Raw genomic sequence first — 23,066 nt, forward strand, 5'->3', positions numbered from 1 at the left:
GACCATTCTGTAGGTGACCACTTGGTTGTGTGATCAAACCTTATTTACTAAACAGGACACTGTGACTGCAGCAATTGTGTGTCTACTGTTTGAAACCTCAGTCACTCATTCACAATCACTTAATACATCTCTGTTCGTGTCTAACTGGTCCATAGCACATTTCGGGGTAGGGGCGGTGGGGTAGTCTAATGGTTAAAGCGTTCGCTGGTCATGCCGAAGATAGTGTTCCATTCACCACATGGGCAACATGTGTGAAGCCCATTTCTGGTGTCCCGTGACGTGATATTGCTGGAATATTGGTAAAGGCAGTGTAAAATCATACTCACTCACTCATTTCGGAGTAGTAAGTTGTGTACAATAATATCTGAAGATGAAACAACTTGTCCGTCTATAGGTTTCCAATAGTCTCGGACTAATGGTCTAGGGGCTGTGTCTTTCTCCCAGCTTATGATCTTGCATATGTAAGATTCCCAGTCCAATGTACCTGTACTAGCTGTGTACACTTATGACTCAAAGAGTTCTTAAATTGGACGCCAAGACAAACAAGCATAAAAATACTCATATCCCCCCGCCAATATGACGTCCGGGTGTGTGCAAGGCAAGAAATATTTACGGTTTTCAAGATCTGTTCCGGAAACCAGTACTACTGCCATTATCAAACTTAGTCAAAGTCGTTGCTATTGAAACTCGAAAAATATTTTTTTTAAATTTAAAATCCCAAGCTATCAAAAGCACCAGTTCACCATAATAACGTGACGGACGGACGTATGGATGGTTGGTTGGTTGGTTTGTTGTTTAACGCCGCTGTCAGCAATATTCCAGCTATATGACGGCGGTCTGTAAATAATCGAGTCTGGACCAGACAATCCAGTGATTAATATCATGATCATCGATCCACGCCAATGGGATCGATGACATGCATCAACCAAGTCAGCGAGCCTGACCACCCGATCCCGACGTATGGATGGACGGAAGGAAAACACCCATTCCTCTCTCCCCATTCCACTTACAAAACCATGACGGGGGATAAGTTAGAGGTATGGAGAGGTATGAGAGGGGGATTGGCACCGTCTAACCTAGTGTCTGTGAAGTGTTCGTACAGGACACGTACGACTGGACATCAGTGGACATCATATATCTTATGTTGACAGATGTGTGAACTGTGTCGCCTATAGGAGGGTCGCCCGACGGATACGTCAGTCAAGTCTTAGCTGGAGGATGGTACGCGAGACAGGCTGTCATAAAAGTGTTAACACATTCACAACAAAGAAAAAGAGGTCACGAAAAAAGCGACCAACAGGTATTGGGGTGTGATACGAAATAAATGGCATATACACCCAATCTTTAACCCCGCTTATATGTGGATAGACATTGATAGAAATTGGTATATTTTCTTAGCTTATCAAAAATGTAATTCTCCAAAGGTATTTAGGCTTTGAAAAATTAATATTCAGAATTTTATTTCCTTACTAAATTTCATTACTTTTCCGTGTTAATCAATACACCGTGTGTGCCTAGTTAAAAGTTCTGTAATAAGTACTTTAAAAGTACTACTTCTCCATGTTAAAACAAAAAACGTAAATATTTCTACATCGATAATCTGAATGTTCATGTACCATAACAAATCTATGTTGCCCAAGTAAATCAATCTAACACCAAATTCATTTACCGATAAAAAGAAACAAACAACCTTGACACGAACAAAAACATTTTGTCACGCGATTAACAGATTACCCTTCGCTGAGAGCACCTGTTGACAGAGTGGCCTCCCCTGATTTATGAGATTGTTTACAAATGGCGACTGACGGTTTGGATCGGTGGCACAACACTGATTTGTTTACCTGTTGATGCTTGTGATATGGATTTAATGTCTGAGTCAACGATGTATAGGATATTGAAGTAGACATTGTAAGTCATTTCCAGGAGGAAATCGCAAAATAGGTAATTTCTTTTCTTTATATAAGCTCGTAACCAACGAAAATGTGTGGTTGATTGATTTTGTCCCAGCAGTTGCCTATGGGATGGAGTTGATATCTTAATGAAAGTTTCAACATTGTCGGGGTTTTTTATGGAATGATCTAGTTTTTTAATAAGATTCTATTAAATTGTCAAGACTTCCAATTTAAAGTAAACTACAGTCCTGACGATTTTAATTTTAATTTGAAGTTTTTTTAATAAATAGGCCCTAGATCTATAAAAAAAATAAAAAATACGGGAATGTCTAATTTTAGTCAGTCTTCCAGCATTCAGAGAAATATATGGGCTGTGCATAGCCTACAGACACTGAAACTGAAGTAGGCCTATGAATTAAATATCAACATAGATTCTATATTCGACTAATTCAGAAAATGAGTACACAATCAATAATAACGATATAGCCTAGCCGAATACCCTATTTTCAAACAACACCTATTTTTGGACAGCCATGTTGAAAGTGATTTTGTCGTTTTATAACTGTTGCCTTGAGAGTGCACAAGTTCAGGGTGTCAACGTTGTGTTCATGTAAAGTACTGTACACCTGTCAGAACATTCCCTCGTCATTCAGAATTGCCATGTCCGTGCCATGATGAAAAAGAAGATTATCCAGAATAGTGTGAACATTATCATTTGACAAATATATACCTATAATTCAATTACTGTTTGAGTTTTAATTCCAACCTGCAAGAAATATGTTGACATGCTTGTTCATTCATGGAAACCCCGCTAAAGTACCATACCAATCAGCTGTTTGAAAACAGGTGACGTCGCTCGAGTGCAGCGGAAGCTTACTGACCATGCAAATGAGGTCACGCCTTTTATCGAGGATTGTTTTTCTTTTGGAATGAAGCTGAATTCTAATGTGGAAGACATCACCTACTGCTGTGAAGCAGAATTTGAGTTTTAAATCGCTTATCCCTCGAAATATTAGCAAAGCCATCTTAACTGTTCGAAAATATATAGTATCCTGAAACTCGTCCAATAAATCAATAGTTAGGGTTGTAAGGTTATTGTCCAATTTCAAACGAGATCTTTGTTTTTTATTTCATATATTCTCCAGTAAATGACTGAGTCACATCCTGAATTGAGGCAGACTTCATAGTGAGATTGACCTACATTCCAAGATGTCGATGCGTACAAAGATCCGTGGGTTTACTGCCTGGGTGAACCTTCGCACCATGTCCAACAACAGTCTGCTGAACAATGTTCTGATGGACTTACTGACAGGCACACACATGAAGTACCTCATAGAGAGCATTACTGGCAGGGACTTCAAGAGGCTGGAGAGTTTCGATGGGTAGGATGTCACATTTGTTGCAGTTTTTTTACAATAATACTTACCCACTGGTTGGTAGCTGGTAACATTTCAAAAGGGCAAGTGGATCACCGGAAAATTGAAGGCAAAGTTCTAGGCATTTTGCTAGCCCTGCTTGCTAATTTATCTGGAAAACTAGTAAGTCTTTCTAATTAATGGCATGTATGTTTATGAAGAGTTTTGTACACTTTTCTAAGATATCTGAACCATTTGGGTTAATTGGATATTTGAAAGGTTTGGGTCAATATGAGGCTGAGCTGAGACATGTAAAGTTTATTCCTTTCACTCATCCAGCCTGTGTGTGACTTTAGCAACTAGTCCGAAGGCTGAGTCAAGTAAAATTGTGTTCAGTCTGATGTGTTTGTTTCAGTCATTCTTCCCAAGGCGAATTAACTGACTATAAAAGTCCAGTTTCCACCCTTGCCGAACTAGGCTGCAATAATGGAGATATATTTTGGCTGGACTAACAAGTCTATGCATAGTCCAATCAAAGACACAAGGCGAAATCAACATCCCGTTCGTAAACTGGCGTGCAGATTTCTGTCAACTGCAGGATTTGCAACACATGTGTACCGTCATCTTGGTGTCAACAGATATTTTCCAAATCTTTTCATGTTTTTAATTAAGATGCCCACATGATTTGATGCACTTTGACAAGTAAGGCCCGTTTTATTACATCATACATCTTGATGTTTGATCAGGATCACCTTCAATGGGCGCTGCCGTTTTGTTTGAAACAAATGCAAGCAATATCAGAGGGGGAATCTGATTGGTCAATAGGAGGGATATAGAAGGGACATAACTCGTAATAGCCACTGATGGCACGACGATCGAACCCAGAAATTTGGGCTTTGTTCGGCAAGGGTGGAAACTGGACTTTTGTAGTCAGTTAACTCCCTTGCCTCAGGAAGATGGTTTCAGTCTGACACAATGAGTACTCTATGTTTCAGGTTGAGTCAGCAGCAGAAACAGACCCGTGTGGAGTGGGTCTTGGAGGAACTGAAGCGATGTAATGTCATCCCCATTGACACCTACGTGGATGCCAGAATGTTTGCCATGCGGAGTGCAGATCACGTGAGTCAAAATGTGCCTTTATTCAAGGCTAAATGTTGTTTTGTCTTGTTTATAGCCATAAGATATACATCAACACTATAAAGCTGCTGCTTTCAGAAAATATATAGTTTTAATTATTCACACTCACTTTTACTCTTTTTTTATAGAGAATCTCGTCCAAGTGTCTTTTGATATAAAATATATAAATTTTATAAAAGTTTAAAACATGCCAAGGAATTTTAGAAATTTAGCAACAAGTGTTGATATAATTGATATCGAAAGACACATTGGGAAAATTCCATATGTCATCCAAAATCATTCTTCTTACGTTTTTAGTTTGTAAACAGTAATAAGTAGTGTATTGAGTTATAGTTACAACACACCAAGACGAGTTGTTTGGGCAGTAAGAGCACGGTTTGGCTTAGCATTTGATTGACAGACAAAAGGGTCACCTCGGGGCTCCGCCCCTCGGTCCTTTTGTCTGTCAATCAAATGCCAAGCCAAACCGTGCTCTTACTGCCCAAACAACGAGTAGGTGGGTGTGTTGTAAGTGACTTGTAGCTCGGGTTTTTGACGGTCATTCCAAAACTGCGCGTTGTGTAAAATTTAGTGACGTTTAATATGACGTTAACTTTTAACGTTAACGTTTAACTTTTAATCTAATTGTTAAATCAAGTGTAAACTTTGGAATTTTCAAAGGCACATTAGAAATGTCATCTATTAATTTTCCGAATTTAGCAAAATGCGTTCTGTGTCCAGTTGTTTTTATGTTTGACAGTTACATTGTAATCTTTTAATTGAGTTATAAACATTTCTATTTTTTTTATTATTATTTACGTTATTACTCTTGAACACTGTGTACAACGCTAAAGAAACATTGTAAGTTTGAAATTTCTCAAGCTAGTAGGCGGGGCTTGCTGTTCTTGGCATCAGCCAGTGGTAATAATCTTTAACAAACCGTGCTCTTACTACCATGATACAGCACGGGTAAGATCAAAGGTACTGCTCGCAACCCGTGCTACAAGTGTAAGTACAGTTAACCAGCTTCAGTGGCAGAGAGACTAGTGATGTCATTTGATTGTGATGTCATGGTAACCGATGATGTCACAATGGTCTTCAAAGCATGGTGATGCACTTTCATTGTAGTGATATCTCCTAGGAGCCATCACTTTATATCACCCAAGTGATATCTGCTGTGGAAGTCAGTTTGTGATGATGAAAAAAGGTCTTTTCTTTAGGGGGGGTGGCACGGGTGGCCTAGTTGTCTACAGCGCCACGATTCACTGTGCAGAGTTGCGTCCCTTGGGCATGCCAAAAACCTATGATTGTTAGTTTGAATCCCAGTTCGCCCCGATTATGTTTCTAGGTTCGTCAGCACCATACCCATGCTTGTGGGTTTCACCGAAGTGGTAAACGTCTTAGACCTGCATCACTTAGGGCTTTCCTCCCACATTAAGCTGACACGACGTGATATAACTGGAATAATGTTAAAAGCGGCTTAAACCCAACTCACTCCCTCACTCTTTAGGGCATGTTAAGTATTGTATACCAATGTACATGTCTTTGTACTGTGAGTGTTTTTGTCCGTTGCACAAATATGTCAGGCTATATTAACATTCAATTATTATTTGTAGACATTGAATTATAGATAATCGTGCAGAGAATTCGTATGAAAAAGACTAATCCATCAATAGTGTTCAGTTATTTTCATAATTTGTAAAAACAATTTCAGTCTCAATAACATGCTCCAGCAACACTATACATAGACAGGACCCAGTCAAGCCTTGGAGCTGGTGACAGCAATAAAACAACCATATCGACTGTTGACAAACAAATAAATGACATGATTAAAATGAAGCAAATGAGGTACTAAATTACAGTTGAAGGGACCTACGTAAATACTTCGAGTTATCTGAGATTCGACATAATGAAAAATGATAAACAAAGAAGGAATTTTCAGGGACCATTCTTTTATTTCGAGACAACCTATGTCCGACACATCAAATTTCCAAAAACAAAGGTATTTGATGGTACTGAGAACAAATTAATTTTTTAAACCGTGATTTAAAAATGCCTTCTGAACTTGCTTGTATGAGAGAATCACTGTTTTAGTGACAGTTACTAGTCATTCCTGATAAATCAGTAAGCTACCTATTCTTTGTATCAGGTGTTTGAGTTGCTATGGCGACTGGTGAGCCATGACATCTGGTTTGTGTGGGAGAGAGCTGAGTACCTTCAACATGATGACCGTGACATCCTCACACAGGTGCCCTTCAAAGTGAGTACATGATACTGACATCCTCACTCAGGTGCCCTTCAAAGTGAGTACATGATACAGACATCCTCACACAGAAGCCCTTCAAAGTGAGTACATCACAGACATCCTCACACAGGTTCCCTTCAAAGTGAGTACATGATACAGACATCCTCACACAGGTGCCCTTCAAAGTGAGTACATGACAGACATCCTCACACAGGTGCCCTTCAAAGTGAGTACATGATACAGACATCCTCACACAGGTGCCCTTCAAAGTGAGTACATGATACAGACATCCTCACACAGGTGCCCTTCAAAGTGAGTACATCACAGACATCCTCACACAGGTGCCCTTCAAAGTGAGTACATGATACAGACATCCTCACACAGGTGCCCTTCAAAGTGAGTACATGATACAGACATCCTCACACAGGTGCCCTTCAAAGTGAGTACATGACAGACATCCTCACACAGGTGCCCTTCAAAGTGAGTACATGACAGACATCCTCACACAGGTGCCCTTCAAAGTGAGTACATCACAGACATCCTCACACAGGTGCCCTTCAGAGTGAGTACATGATACAGACATCCTCACACAGGTGCCCTTCAAAGTGAGTACATGATACAGACATCCTCACACAGGTGCCCTTCAAAGTGAGCACATCACAGACATCCTCACACAGGTGCCCTTCAAAGTGAGTGTATGATAAAGACATCCTCACACAGGTGCCCTACAAAGTGAGTACATGATACAGACATTCTCACACAGGTGCCCTTCAAAGTGAGTACATCACAGATATCCTCACACAGGTGCCCTTCAAAGTGAGTACATGACAGACATCCTCACACAGGTGCCCTTCAAAGTGAGTACATGATACAGACATCCTCACACAGGTGCCCTTCAAAGTGAGTACATGACAGACATCCTCACACAGGTGCCCTTCAAAGTGAGTACATCACAGACATCCTCACACAGGTGCCCTTCAAAGTGAGTACATGATACAGACATCCTCACACAGGTGCCCTTCAAAGTGAGTACATGATACAGACATCCTCACACAGGTGCCCTTCAAAGTGAGTACATCACAGACATCCTAACACAGGTGCCCTTCAAAGTGAGTACATGACAGACATCCTCACACAGGTGCCCTTCAAAGTGAGTGCATGATACAGACATCCTCACACAGGTGCCCTTCAAAGTGAGTACATGACAGACATCCTGACACAGGTGCCCTTCAAAGTGAGTACATGACAGACATTCTCACACAGGTGCCCTTCAAAGTGAGTGCATGATACAGACATCCTAACACAGGTGCCCTTCAAAGTGAGTGCATGATACAGACATCCTCACACAGGTGCCCTTCAAAGTGAGTACATGATACAGACATTCTCACACAGGTGCCCTTCAAAGTGGGTAAATCACAGATATCCTCACACAGGTGCCCTTCAAAGTGAGTACATGACAGACATTCTCACACAGGTGCCCTTCAAAGTGAGTGCATGATACAGACATCCTAACACAGGTGCCCTTCAAAGTGAGTGCATGATACAGACATCCTCACACAGGCGCCCTTCAAAGTGAGTACATCACAGACATCCTCACACAGGTGCCCTTCAAAGTGAGTACATGATACAGACATCCTCACACAGGTGCCCTTCAAAGTGAGTACATCACAGACATCCTCACACAGATGCCCTTCAAAGTGAGTACATGATACAGACATCCTCACACAGGTGCCCTTCAAAGTGAGTACATGACAGACATCCTAACACAGGTGCCCTGCAAAGTGAGTACATGACAGACATCCTCACACAGGTGCCCTTCAAAGTGAGTACATGATACAGACATTCTCACACAGGTGCCCTTCAAAGTGAGTACATGATACAGACATTCTCACACAGGTGCCCTTCAAAGTGGGTAAATCACAGATATCCTCACACAGGTGCCCTTCAAAGTGAGTACATGACAGACATCCTAACACAGGTGCCCTGCAAAGTGAGTACATGACAGACATCCTCACACAGGTGCCCTTCAAAGTGAGTACATGATACAGACATTCTCACACAGGTGCCCTTCAAAGTGAGTACATGATACAGACATTCTCACACAGGTGCCCTTCAAAGTGGGTAAATCACAGATATCCTCACACAGGTGCCCTTCAAAGTGAGTGCATGATACAGACATCCTCACACAGGTGCCCTTCAAAGTGAGTACATGACAGACATCCTGACACAGGTGCCCTTCAAAGTGAGTACATGACAGACATTCTCACACAGGTGCCCTTCAAAGTGAGTACATGACAGACATCCTCACACAGGTGCCCTTCAAAGTGAGTACATCACAGACATCCTCACACAGGTGCCTAAATCTACCTGTCCAAGCTACATCTTTACCAGTCTGTATCACAGATTTACCGTAATTCTCATTCTTTGTCAAGGATCATCTATCCAAAGCCCAAGAGTAAATGCCAGTGACTTGCAGTGCTCTGCTTACATGTGGAGTGTAAGATGTAACAATTTTCTTTCGACAGTGGACTCCAGAGCCTCCCCCAAAGAAGAAGAAGAAAACAAAACTGAGAAAGTCTCTGCTCAGTGGTTTTGGGTCAGCATCGATGGTGGAGGAGAAGATAGAGGGGGTAGGTCGGGCGGAGCCCGTGTTGAAACCAACAGGACACAAACACTTGTGACAGTTTGATGATTTAATATTATACATGCAAAATACAAGGTTATTTTATAAGTTTATTGGTTTAATTATTTTTGGAATTTGACGACCGCTGACAGTGGATTTTTAATGACTTCTACACAAAGGTTAGTGTCATTTGAGATTGGTCTTCCATAGACGGGGACATGGATGGGTCATTCGTCTAAGGCGCTGCAATTCACTAGGCAGAATATTGCTTTCAAGGTACCCTGGGTAATTCTTTTCGCACATGTCAAAATAGGTCAAAAGGCCAAGGTCATGAGTTGGAAAAAACTCATTGAAAGGTTTGTGGTCACAGTTTCTCAAGCTATTTTAATATTTTAATGTATATATCATTAAACTTGGTATATAACTTCCCTGGGATGGTGTCCTGCTTTTCAAAGATTTTTGGTCAAGATTAGTCAGAGGCCAAGGTCAGTATTCAGCATTTTGTAAGACAAAGGCTTTTTAGTGCAAAGATGATTGGCAATGTTTCTTGCTTTCAAAGATTGAAATATTTTTATTTGTACATGTTCATATCTCCTTAACTGAAGGAATACAGAAGTTGAAATTTCACACTTTATATTTTCAGTCAATTTTTCTGAACTTTAAGTGATAATTTTTTATTTACCTAATCTGTTTTCTCCAGTTTCTTGTTTTGCAAGGTAGGCATCTGATATCAGAATTTCAAGAACAGAAGATATCCACAAAAGTTCTGTTTTCAGGTTTTGAGAGGATTAGACAATAAAAAAATTAATAGGTATTTTGTGCAGGCCTGAAATGGTTCCTTCTTCATTGAAGTTTCCTATGATGAAATACAAAACACTTTGCACATGTTGATTGTTGTCTCTAAGGGGGCACTGGTGGCCCAGTCGTCTAAGGCGCTGCAAATCTCTGTGCAGAGTTGCATCCCTTGGGCACTCCAGAAACCTATGATTTTAGGTCCGAATCCCCGATTATGTTTCTAGATTTGTCAGCACATACCAGTGCTCGTGGGTTTCACCAAAGTAGTAAACGTCTGAGACTTGCATCACTTCGTGCTTTCCTCCCACATAAAGCTGACTCTCTGTGATATAACTGGAATACTGTTAAAAGCGATGTTAAACCTAACACACTCACTCACTCACTCTTCTCTCCCAGGCTGATGTGCCAGACGAGCAGTGGGTGAAGTACCCCAACTCTGATTTCATGAAGAACTTCAAGAGGAAGAGGACGGCAGGCAGATACCCAAACTCGGATAAGTGCATCCTGGAACTTGTCAATGCTCAACTTAAAGTAAGTAGCAAATAATTTTAAGCCAGCAGATTTCTGAAATTGGGACTTTTACCGATTTAAACATTTCAATATGTCTTTGTTGTAGTGTGATTATCTTTGTTGTGGATCATCTCACAAACATCTCAGTTATCTACATGTTGGTGTTTGTAGTGTTTGGTAAGCTGTCTAATGGTGTGATGACAAACATTTAATTTCCCACATGAACAGGGATTTCAAGGAATTATTTGTTAATGGATTACATGGAGGTAATTAGATAGCAACTATTTGCTTGGTTGGGGGGTTGGGCTAGGGGCAGATTTGGGTTTTGAGATCAGAATTTTCTTATAGATTATGTGTTTTTTTAATTAAAATTAATAAAAGTAATGAATTACTATTCTTTTCTATTTTTCTGTATATTGTCATTTAATGAGTTATGAAGAAAGAAAACATCTGTATCTAGTGTATAACTGACGCAGCAACTGTTTGTTTGGGACAGAAAAATAACCCATCCCCAGTAATATGGGCCTTGTATTGTAGGAAAATGATAATGGGCCCTTTTGTTGCAGATTATATTAGAGTGTCCAAAGAATACTATTGATAATTGATTTAAAAAACCTTTGCAAACACAACATACTTGTAACTGTATTTTTTACTTTTATTACAGAAAAGTAAAGAAGGAAGCAATCTGTTTTGTTATGTGAGTGTGAAATGTCCTTAACCAATACTCCATTATACATATACAAATAGAAGTAATTCCCTCATCAACATATATTAGAACTTATCTAATAATTTACATCAAAATTATTCCTATAAAGCTCTATGCTTTTTGACATTATAATTATTGAATTGTTTGCTTTCATCAAAGTAAATACAGTTTTTATTTATATGTACTGTTTGAAAGAAATGAAAGAACACCAGATTTTTGCATATTACTGTTGTTAATCTATCATGGCATGCCAGCTGTAGTAATGTGAAAGAATCAGGTGTTCGTTAACTTCTCTTGAGTCGTATATAAGCATGAACTAGCCAGCTGTAGTGCTGTGAAAGAATCAGGTGTTCGTTAACTTCTCTTGAGTCGTATATAAGCATGAACTAGCCAGCTGTTGTTTGCCTGCAGAGCGTGGATGATCTAGTCGACAGCCGAGTGCTGTGCATCCTCATAAACTCCTATGTACCCAACACCTTCACCACAGACCTGCTGCTCAATGACAGGTGAGGTCACACTTGTTTATAGGCCTGGGGATTCACCGACTGTAGCAAATGACTAGCTGGGAAGATAAAAATGACAATCCATTCAAATGACCTTTGTAATACCTTTCCGATCATTGTGTCTGTTGAAAATATAAAACAAATCTATGTTTATTTACAGAATACAATTGTTCATCTTTCAAAGGCAAGGGAGATAACTGACTATAAAGTCCAGTTTCCACCCTTGCCAAAGTCCAATCACAATCGAAAATCAACATCTGGTTTGTGAACTGCCATGCAGGATGCACAAAGCATGTGTACTGCCAACTCGGCATCAACAAATATTTTCCAAATCTTTTCATCTTTTTAATCAAGGTGCTCATGTGATTTGATGCACTTCACGAAGTAAGAACCCTTTTATTATCACAATATAGATTTTGATTGTCTTGACTGGGCGACGCCAGATTTTGTTTGAAGCAAATGCAAGTGATAAGTGGAATCTGACATGTCAGTAGGAGGGACATAGAAGGGACATAACTCGTAATTGCAAATGGTGGCGTTACGATCAAACCCACCCAGAAATTCCAGCATAGTTCGGCAAGGGTGGAAACTGGACTCTTATGGTCAGTAAATTCCCTTGCCTTGGGAAGATGACAATTATGGTCTTTATTTCCACTCTGACACTCACTTGAGGCCATTACAATAACGTCATGCATTTTCAAACAAATTTCAACAGCAACATATTATATTTTGACTGACTATGACAAGAACAAAAACATACAAATAAGGTTGATTTGTTTTAATTTGTTAAAAATAGAGTCTGAAAAAATCTCGAAACCTACAAAAATAAAATATGATGCTGAAGGGAGTGGAGCTGAGAAGTGATGAAGACATGCCAGCATTTGTAGCTGAGGTTGAGCCCTTGGCTCTGTCCACATGGAAAATATAATGTAACATGGGTTTCATAGTCATAAAATACAGTGAACAGAAGGTGTGTAATGATCGATCAGACTGTCAATTACACTGTAACTGGCCATTGTGAAGCTCAGGAAAAGGTTTAATAGCTGCAGTTGGCATCAATACTGTGTTGTTTATTGACAAGTTGAACAGATGTCGTTAAGTTCGCCTTCATGCTGTAATATATAGAGCATGTAGTCGGTGGTTGAATCCCCTGAGATAATAGAGATCGAGCAGTTAACTTAGTTCCAACATTGATGAAACTTATACTTCTTTGGTAATAGTTACTAGGCAACCATATACCTTTCTGCACTGCTGTTTTCTGTAACAACATGTTGTGGCCTGTGGTCATGTGCAGGTCGCGGAGAGTCCTTGGATGGGTGACTGTGTTTCGGCAGCTTGGCTCCTGAGAGTTTCTAGGGCTTCTGTCCCGCCCCACACTGAAGCACATGTAGCGCCGTGGTGTCTTCATAGGCAAATGACTGTTCGAAATGTGCCTCTGTTCACGTAGCAGTGAATGGGTACCTGTTAGGATGAGATGGCAATGTGGTTATTAACCTTCTTGCGCCTAAGAAGCAGCTTGGGTTGTATACTCCCCAGGGAGCTGAGAATGATTGTGGGATAATGATAGCGCTTTGAGCATCCCATGTGTGGTGTGGTAATATGCAAAATATAAATGGATTATTATTATTATTATTATTATTATTATTATTATTATTATCAAGATCAAGATCAAGAAAATACAAAATGTCATGTAAATCTTTGCTCTCAGTAGGGGGCGCTTATAAAGATATAATACTTCCAGATCGGTCTAGAAATTGATCAAGGGGTCCTTAATGGAACAGGGTGTTTATACGGAGAAAATGGTCCTCCTCATTGAGCTCCTTCTGTACGTAAAACTGATTCAATAAACCGGGACACTTCAATAACCCAGCCATCCTACATTGTATGCATGTGCTACACAACTGAGTGTTGTCTTGTCGACAGATGGACAATCAATACAGCCTTGAGAGCAGGGGAGAAGATGTTCAAGTTTGAAACACCATTTGACTCTGAAGACTTGGTAGAAGTAAGTGTCTGTTCTTACAGTGATGTGTGCACAGTACCGAGTTATGTATCAGTAGTAACGCATGTAACTCTGTTACACGGGCTGGGTAGGGACTTTGATGGTTACACTACTAGTCGCTAAAGTTCCATCTCCCCGCAGCAAGAACGTTAACTGACTATAAAAGTCCAGTTTCAACCCTTACTATACAAGGCTGGGATTCCGGAGTAACATTTTGACTGGACTAACAAGTCTATGCATAGTCCAATCAAAATTGCGTAACAATGACATGGATTTCAATGAGCAGATTTCAGTCGACTCCAGGATTTGCAAAGCATGTGTACCGCCAACTAGGCATTGATAGATATTTTGACATTTTTTTCATGTTTTTAATCAAGGTGATCGAGTGATTTCATTCGCTTCGCATGGTAAGACCCGTTTTATTAAAATATAGATCTTGATTGTCGATCAGATTGACTTGACTGGGCGACACCATTTTGTTTGAAGCAAATGCAAGTGATATGAGAGATGGAATCTGATTGGTCAATAGGAGGGACATAGAAGGGATATAACTTATCAAAGCCACTGGTGGGGCTACAATCAAGCCTGGAAATCCTGCCTAGTTCTGCAAGAGAGGAAACTGGAGTTTTATAGTCAGTAAACTCCATTGCCTCGGGATGATGATAAAATTCTCATTTCTTTCTTACTTTGCACACGTTCCTTCTGATCTGATTCCTTCTGAATGTCTTCAGTCATCTTCAGTTGACTATTTTGTCATATACATGTCTCTAAATAGTTTAGGCTCTGGTAAAACAATCCCCAATTTGACATTTTGTACGCACCTCTTGAGACCTTCAGCTGATACCCTGGTAGGGTGGTTGGTTATCCAATTTGGACTCATCACAGCCCTATATACTATTGTTCGATTATAAAATGTCATACAGCTGAAACAATACTGATGTGATGTTAAATTTGAACTTACTTCAATTAAAAGAACATCAACAGGGCTGGATGTGTTCTGTATATTTTGAAGGAAATAATTAAATCCAACAGTGGGATTCTTTTTTTTAATTAAACGTAACTATCTAAAACAGCAGTTGTAAGAATGAAAAAAGTAAGTCAACCATTTGAAAGTCTCCGATAATTTCAAACTTTATGGTTTTCAATAACTTTAAAATATGAATTTCAGTTAGCCAAAATCGGCTCTTGTCCTACGTTGTTCCTTTCTTTTGTTCATGAAGGATTTTGGTTGGTTGGTTTGTTGTTTAAAGCCGCACTTAGCAATATTGTAGCCATATGACGGCAGTCTGTAAATACTCGAGTCTGGATCAGACAGTCCAGTGATTAATATCATGAGCATCGATCCACGCAATTGGGATCGATGACATGCATCAACCAAGTCAGCGAGCCTAACCACCCGATCCAGTTAGTCGCATTTTATGACAAGCATGGGTTGCTGAAGACCTACGCTAACCCGAATCTTCACGAAGAAAGTATTAGGAATTCCACCTAAAGACCATGTTTCCCCTCCCAGGCTGAGCCCATGGCGGTGTGCTCCTACTTCTGTACATTCTTCATGCTGGCCTACAAGTACCGGCAGTGCAAGGCGGTCATCGACAGAGTGGTAAGTAGGGACTGTACCCTCTGATACGTATGTGTTCCAGGATACATTGTTATACATATGTTAGATTTGTATTACGAGGTTTATTCAAATTGCTGGACCAGTGATCATATGCGGTAAATCTTGAAATTAACTCAAGCATGAATTAAATGCTAAAAAAGCGAGTGGTCTTGGCTTGCATTATTAAACATCGCATTTATATCAACAATAAGACATTTTGGATAGCAGAAATACCAACTTAGACATACGCTGAAAACAAACAATATGTTTTCCACATCAATGTTTATTGAGCAGCACTTGTAACAAGTATATAATTCATATCATTCAAACACTAATTACATCCTGTGAATTGTCACTGCTGAGGTCAAGACAAGAGTTCTAAACACTTATGTCATCACTGATCACACGTCCAGACAGACGCCATCCACGCAACACTGTGTCTTTGTTCTTTGTGACTGCGTCAAAGGCCGACACGAGCCAGCGCGCATGCATTGTTTTAGTGCAGTACTCAGCGCTAATAAGCAGTTCTATTTGGTGTGTGATTGGATTAATGTAAGGTTGGATTAAGGTGAGGATTCTCCTGTAAACCTGACAGAGGACATTTTCTTTAGAAAACATATCCACTGATGCTTGAGAGGCGGGGAGGGGGGGTCGCATTCATATTGAGTCGCATTTTTGGCAACGGGCCAGCATTCGCATTCTTTTGGAGACGCATTAATTTCACAATTTACAGTGATCACTCAGGTATATGAGTGAGACCTGAGTGAGGCTTGAGTGAGTGAGTGAGTGCGTGAGTGAGACCTGAGTGAGTGAGAGAGACCTAAGTGAGACCTGAGTTAGCGAGACCTGAGTGAATGAGTGCATGAATGAGTGAGGCCTGAGTAAGTGAGACCTGAGTGAGCGAGACCTGAGTGAATGAGTGCATGAATGAGTGAGGCCTGAGTGAGTGAGACCTGAGTGAGTGAGACCTGAGTGAGTGTATGAATGAGTGAGACCTGAGTGAGTGAGGCCTGAGTGAGTGAGACCTGAGTGAGTGAGGCCTGAGTGAATGAGTGCATGAATGAGTGAGGCCTTAGTGAGTGAGACCTGAGTGAGTGAGTGAGTGAGTGAGGCCTGAGTGAGTGTATGAATGAGTGAGGCCTGAGTGAGTGAGACCTGAGTGAGTGAGGCCTGAGTGAGACCCGAGTGAGTGAGTGAGTGAGTGAGGCCTGAGTGAGTGAGACCTGGGTGAGTGAGGCCTGAGTGAGTGAGATCTGAGTGAGTGAGACCTGAGTGAGCGAGACCTGAGTGAATGAGTGCATGAATGAGTGAGGCCTGAGTAAGTGAGACCTGAGTGAGCGAGACCTGAGTGAATGAGTGCATGAATGAGTGAGGCCTGAGTGAGTGAGACCTGAGTGAGTGAGACCTGAGTGAGTGTATGAATGAGTGAGACCTGAGTGAGTGAGGCCTGAGTGAGTGAGACCTGAGTGAGTGAGGCCTGAGTGAATGAGTGCATGAATGAGTGAGGCCTTAGTGAGTGAGACCTGAGTGAGTGAGTGAGTGAGTGAGGCCTGAGTGAGTGTATGAATGAGTGAGGCCTGAGTGAGTGAGACCTGAGTGAGTGAGGCCTGAGTGAGACCCGAGTGAGTGAGTGAGTGAGTGAGGCCTGAGTGAGTGAGACCTGGGTGAGTGAGGCCTGAGTGAGTGAGATCTGAGTGAGTGAGACCTGAGTGAGCGAGACCTGAGTGAATGAGTGCATGAATGAGTGAGGCCTGAGTGAGTGAGTGAGACCTGAGTGAGGCCTTAGTGAATGAGATCTGAGTGAGTGAGGCCTTAGTGAGTGAGATCTGAGTGAGTGCGGCCTGAGTGAGTGAGTGAGGCCTGAGTGAGTGCATGAATGAGTGAGGCCTGAGTGAGTGAGACCTGAGTGAGTGAGTGAGGCCTGAGTGAGACGCACTAATTTCAAGATTTACAGTGATCACTGAGTGAGTGAGACCTGAGTGAGGCTTGAGTGAGTGAGACCTGAGTGAGTGAGTGAGACCTGAGTGAGTGAGAGAGACCTGAGCGAGACCTGAGTGAGAGAGAGAGACCTGAGTGAGTGAGACCTGAGTGAGTGAGAGAGACCTGAGTGAGAGAGAGAGAGACCTGAGCGAGACCTGAGTGAGTGAGACCTGAGTGAGTGAGAGAGACCTGAGTGAGAGAGAGAGAGACCTGAGCGAGACCTGAGTGAGTGAGACCTGAGTGAGTGAGAGAGACCTGAGTGAGAGAGAGAGACCTGAGCGAGACCTGAGTGAGTGAGAGAGACCTGAGTGAGTGAGAGAGAGAGACCTGAGCGAGACCTGAGTGAGAGAGAGAGAGACCTGAGAGAGACCTGAGTGAGTGAGACCCGAGTGAGTGAGACCTGAGTGAGAGAGACCTGAGTGAGAGAGACCCGAGTGAGTGAGACCTGAGTGAGAGAGAGAGACCTGAGTGAGAGAGAGAGACCTGAGTGAGTGAGACCTGAGTGAGAGAGAGATACCTGAGTGAGAGAGAGAGACCTGAGTGAGTGAGACCCGAGTGAGTGAGACCTGAGTGAGAGAGAGAGACCTGAGTGAGTGAGACCCGACTGAGTGAGACCTGAGTGAGAGAGAGAGACCTGAGTGAGAGAGAGAGACCTGAGTGAGAGAGAGAGACCTGAGTGAGTGAGACCTGAGTGAGAGAGAGAGACCTGAGTGAGAGAGAGAGAGACCCGAGTGAGTGAGAGAGAGAGAGACCCGAGTGAGTGAGACCTGAGTGAGAGAGAGAGAGACCCGAGTGAGTGAGACCTGAGTGAGAGAGAGAGACCTGAGTGAGTGAGACCCGAGTGAGTGAGAGAAACCTGAGTGAGAGACAGAGAGACCTGAGCGAGACCTGAGTGAGTGAGACCTGAGTGAGTGAGTGAGACCTGAGTGAGTGAGACCCGAGTGAGTGAGTGCATGAATGAGTGAGGCATGAGTGAGTGAGACCTGAGTGAGTGAGACCCGAGTGAGTGAGTGCATGAATGAGTGAGGCATGAATGAGTGAGGCCTGAGTGAGTGAGTGAGTGAGACCTGAGTGAGTGAGTGCTTGAGTGAGACCCTAGTGAGTTAGTGCATGAATGAGTGAGGCCTGAGTGAGGCCTGAGTGAGTGAGACCTGAGTGAGTTAGGCCTGAGTGAGTGCATGAATGAGTGAGGCCTGAGTGAGTGAGTGAGGCCTGAGTGGGACGCATTAATTTCACGATTTACAGTGATCACTCAGGTATATGATTTAGCCCTTAGTTAGGCTTGAGTCAGTGAGACCTGAGTGAGTGAGTGAGTGAGTGCGTGAGTGAGACCTGAGAGAGACCTGAGTGAGACCTGAGTCAGTGAGTGAGTGCGTGAGTGAGACCTGAGAGAGTGAGTGAGTGAGACCCAAGTGAGTGAGTGAGTGAGTGAGACCTGAGTGAGTGAGTGCATGAATGAGTGAGGCATGAGGCCTTAGTGAGTGAGTGAAATCTGAGTGAGTGAGTGAGTGAGGCCTGAGTGAGTGAGACCTGAGTGAGTGAGTGAGATCTGTGTGAGGCCTGAGTGAGGCCTGAGTGAGGCCTGAGTCAGACTTGAGTGAGTGAGTGAGGCCTGAGTAAGCGAGTGAGACCTGAGTGAGACCTGAGTGAGTGAGTGAGACCTGAGTGAGGCCTGAGTCAGACTTGAGTGAGTGAGTGAGGCCTGAGTGAGGCCTGAGTGAGTGAATGAGACCTGAGTGAGTGAGGCCCGAGTGAGTGAGTGAGTGAGTGAGTGAGTGAGTGAGACCTGAGTGAGACCTGAGTGAGACCTGAGTGAGGCCTGAGTCAGACCTGAGTCAGACCTGAGTCAGACCTGAGTGAGTGAGTGAGGCCTGAGTGAGTGAGACCTGAGTGAGGCCTGAATGAGACCTGAGTGAGGCCTGATTGAGACGTGAGTGAGGCCTGAGTGAGGCCTGAGTGAGACCTGAGTGAGACCTGAGTGAGGCCTGAGTGAGGCCTGAGTGAGACCTGAGTGAGACCTGAGTGAGGCCTGAGTGAGGCCTGAGTGAGACCTGAGTGAGGCCTGAGTGAGGTCTGACTCAGGCCTCATTCAGGTCTCACTCAGGCCTCACTCACTCAGGCCTCACTCAGGCCTCACTCAGGTCTCACTCAGGCCTCACTCAGGCCTCACTCAGGTCTCACTCAGGCCTCACTCAGGTCTCACTCAGGCCTCACTCAGGTCTCACTCAGGCCTCACTCAGGCCTCACTCACGTCTCATTCAGGCCTCACTCAGGTCTCACTCACTCAGGCCTCACTCAGGTCTGACTCAGGTTCATTATAAGCATGTTCACTCACTCACTCAGGCCTCACTCACACACTCGGGCCTCACTCAGGCCTCATTCAGGCCTCACTCAGGCCTCACTCAGGCCTCACTCAGACCTCATTCAGGCCTCACTCAGACCTCATTCAGGCCTCACTCAGGTCTCACTCACTCAGGTGTCACTCAGGCCTCACTCAGGCCTCACTCAGACCTCATTCAGGCCTCACTAAGGCCTCACTCAGACCTCACTCAGGCCTCACTCAGACCTCACTCAGGCCTCACTCAGGCCTCACTCAGACCTCACTCAGGCCTCACTCAGGTCTCACTCACTCAGGTGTCACTCAGGCCTCACTCAGACCTCACTCAGGCCTCACTCAGACCTCATTCAGGCCTCACTCAGACCTCATTCAGGCCTCACTCAGACCTCATTCAGGCCTCACTCAGGCCTCACTCAGGCCTCACTCAGACCTCATTCAGGCCTCATTCAGACCTCACTCAGACCTCATTCAGGCCTCACTCAGGTCTCACTCAGGCCTCACTCAGACCTCACTCAGACCTCACTCAGGCCTCACTCAGGCCTCACTCAGGCCTCACTCAGGTCTCACTCAGGCCTCACTCAGACCTCAGGCCTGAGTGAGGCCTGAGTGAGGCCTGAGTGAGGTCTGAGTGAGGCCTGAGTGAGGTCTGAGTGAGGCCTGAGTGAGGTCTGAGTGAGGCCTGAGTGAGGCCTGAGTGAGGTCTGAGTGAGGCCTGAGTGAGGTCTGAGTGAGGCCTGAGTGACACCTGAGTGAGTGAGACCTGAGTGAGGCCTGAATGAGGTCTGAGTGAGGCCTGAGTGAGACCTGAGTGAGGCCTGAATGAGGCCTGAGTAAGGCCCGAGTGTGTGAGTGAGGCCTGAGTGAGTGAGTGAACATGCTTATAATGAACTGACGGATATTACAAACTTAATGATTGGTCGCTGCCAAAAATGTTGTATGTATGCTCGAACTACTAACCAAACAAACTAAAATTAGTGGTCCATTCCAGCTCATTATAAGCATAGTTTACTGTATATGTAATAATACTTATTTTTTAATGTTTAAGAACAATTTGGACCATTTTTATGTTACACACAAATATAATGTCTGGTCTGCTTAAGAAAAATGTTCAAAGACATCATCAGATTGCCGCTGCCTATGTCCCATGGATTGTCAGTTTCATTCCTGTGTTTGCATGTATCACCAGTGTCTATACTTCCTCTACTCTGGGGGCACGGGTGGCCTAGATGTCCAAGGGCCGCAATTCGCCGTGTAGAGTTGCGTCCCTTGGGCACGCCAAAACCTATGATTGTGGGTTCGAAATCCCGGTTTCGCCCCATTATGTTTCTAGGTTTGTCAGCACCATACCCGTGCTCGTGGGTTTCACCGAAGTGGTAAACGTCTGAGACCTGCATCACTTCAGGCTTTCCTCCCACATTAAGCTGACAAGCCGTGATATAACTGGAATACTGTTAAAAGCGGCGTTAAACCTCACTCACTCACTCACTCACTCACTCACTCACTCACTCACTCACTCACTCACCCACCCACCCACCCACCCACTCACTCACTCCTCTACTCTAATAAACTTGGCACGCTGTGATATAACTGACAAATGATTCAAAGCAGTGCTCTCATCAATCAGGAAGATTCTTTTCCTACATAAACATGTGACCAATGTTTACTTATTCCAAGGAATATATCTCCATGTTCAAAGGGGCAGTGGACATTTTAAAAAATGTTGATACATTTTTCACGCTTTATTCAGGTGAGTGCTTAGAAAAGATCACAGTGTTTTCTTGGCTGTCCACAGAACTGGATCAACCAGCTGATCCGTGAGTGTAACCACGAGATGGAGAAGTTCCCTGCCAGCGTGTCCAACATGGCCGACCTGCAGAAGAGGATGGGCTTGAAGGCTAACATTGAGGCACACCAGGAAGGTAGAGTGGACTCCACTGACAGGTTTGATACAGCAAACAGCTGCAATCTCTCCTGAACTCCATCACTGGTTGATTTATCCCACTTGTGAACTTAGTAAAAAAGACGTCATGCAAACATCCTCATATGCTTCCGTGAATTTGGTCACTTATTAATAGGATAAATGAAAACTCAGTCTTTGGCAACCCATGCATGTCCCCCCTGTGTAAATCTGGGTTAGACTTGGCCTTCAATGACACATGCCCCGAGTGATACTGCCTCAACAAATTTATCCTGTTTTAGTCTGTCATTGCAAAAGAATAAAAAAAAATTGAAAATTGTTCGAAAACAGCTGTTCGATTGAGCTGGGGTTAACTTTTGCTGTGTCACATGACTCTCACTGACTCGAAAACAATGTGCAGCTCTTTGCTTCGTAGTGAGGTGATTTATTCTCCCACTCAGAAATCCATGGGCAGCCTGTTTTCTTCATGGCAGGGTATAAGGGATTTATTCCCCCGCTGAGAAATCCATGTGCAGTCTCTTTTCTTCATGGCGGGGTGTAAGGGATTTAGTCTCCTGCTCAGAAATCCATGTGCAGCCTGTTTTCTTCATGGTGGGGTATAAGGGATTTTGTCTCCCACTCAGAAATATATTTCCCTCCCAGATGGGAAAAGAAGTATTTTTTATCAAGAACACCTGAACCAATCAGATCTCAACATTGTGATATCGGGGTAAGATAAAGTTCCTTGTTTTCCCCAGCGGTGCAGAAGACACTGCGACGCTATGACATGCAGTACTGTAAGGATCTAGTGCAGCATGTGGCCGATGTCCGTCTGCAGGTATCATATTTCAACTTGTTTCATGTCTTCTCCATTTGTGTAGATAATGTGATGTAACGTGTTTGAATAGTGTGCACGTTTGTTTGTCACACAGATGTATTTTTTTCTGTACTTATGTATTTTACTAAATTTCTACATTTTTAATTGTGATTCCTGCAAGTGTTTTAATTTTGTTTATTCAATACCAACCCCTTAAACCATAAAACCAATGTGTCTATCAAGTGTGTTCCGTTTGCATCTATTCAAAAATACCATGGAAACCATTATAGAAAATCTGTTTTTCCTAGTTGTTCTCATTCACTCTCGTAGTTATATCATTGTTAACACATAGCTACAATGGTTTCATATCGAGTAGCATGTATATCCAAGGATGTGGATTTTATATCAGTTGTATCTGTCTTCCTCATGTAATGGACTCCGAGTCGGGTGAGCTGCAGGGCCTTCCTGTCTCTAATCATGTGTTTGCAGCAGTCCTGAGTCCCGATATCTACTGATATTCTTGATTTTCAGATTCACAAGGAGATACGAGAACAGATCCGTCACAGGTTCGACAAGCTCACCATTCCCCGCAACATCACCATCAACGACCTCTGTCTCTCCTACGTCATCAACCTGGTGAGATCTAACTGTCTGCTTACTGGCACATTATTACAAGAGTTATACATG

General features: G+C 43.0%; 1 protein-coding gene across 1 annotated transcript in view; it reads left to right on the forward strand.

Annotated features, from left to right (window-relative positions):
• Positions 1 to 3,061: 3,061 nt before the first annotated feature.
• LOC139461953 (uncharacterized) overlaps positions 3,062 to 23,066 on the forward strand; it is a 42,002-nt gene continuing 21,997 nt past the window's right edge. The window contains exons 1-12 of the mRNA XM_071243442.1: positions 3,062 to 3,274; positions 4,243 to 4,366; positions 6,513 to 6,623; positions 9,134 to 9,238; positions 10,423 to 10,557; positions 11,201 to 11,233; positions 11,654 to 11,748; positions 13,669 to 13,750; positions 15,261 to 15,350; positions 21,458 to 21,584; positions 22,321 to 22,400; positions 22,911 to 23,015. Coding sequence (XP_071099543.1) covers positions 3,102 to 3,274; positions 4,243 to 4,366; positions 6,513 to 6,623; positions 9,134 to 9,238; positions 10,423 to 10,557; positions 11,201 to 11,233; positions 11,654 to 11,748; positions 13,669 to 13,750; positions 15,261 to 15,350; positions 21,458 to 21,584; positions 22,321 to 22,400; positions 22,911 to 23,015 — 1,260 coding nt within the window. The 5' untranslated portion in view covers positions 3,062 to 3,101. The remainder of the gene's footprint in view (positions 3,275 to 4,242; positions 4,367 to 6,512; positions 6,624 to 9,133; positions 9,239 to 10,422; positions 10,558 to 11,200; positions 11,234 to 11,653; positions 11,749 to 13,668; positions 13,751 to 15,260; positions 15,351 to 21,457; positions 21,585 to 22,320; positions 22,401 to 22,910; positions 23,016 to 23,066) is intronic.

This window comes from Haliotis cracherodii, unplaced genomic scaffold, assembly GCF_022045235.1.
Source record: "Haliotis cracherodii isolate W230 unplaced genomic scaffold, xgHalCrac1.p SCAF_15, whole genome shotgun sequence".
Taxonomy (NCBI): Eukaryota; Metazoa; Mollusca; class Gastropoda; order Lepetellida; family Haliotidae; genus Haliotis; species Haliotis cracherodii.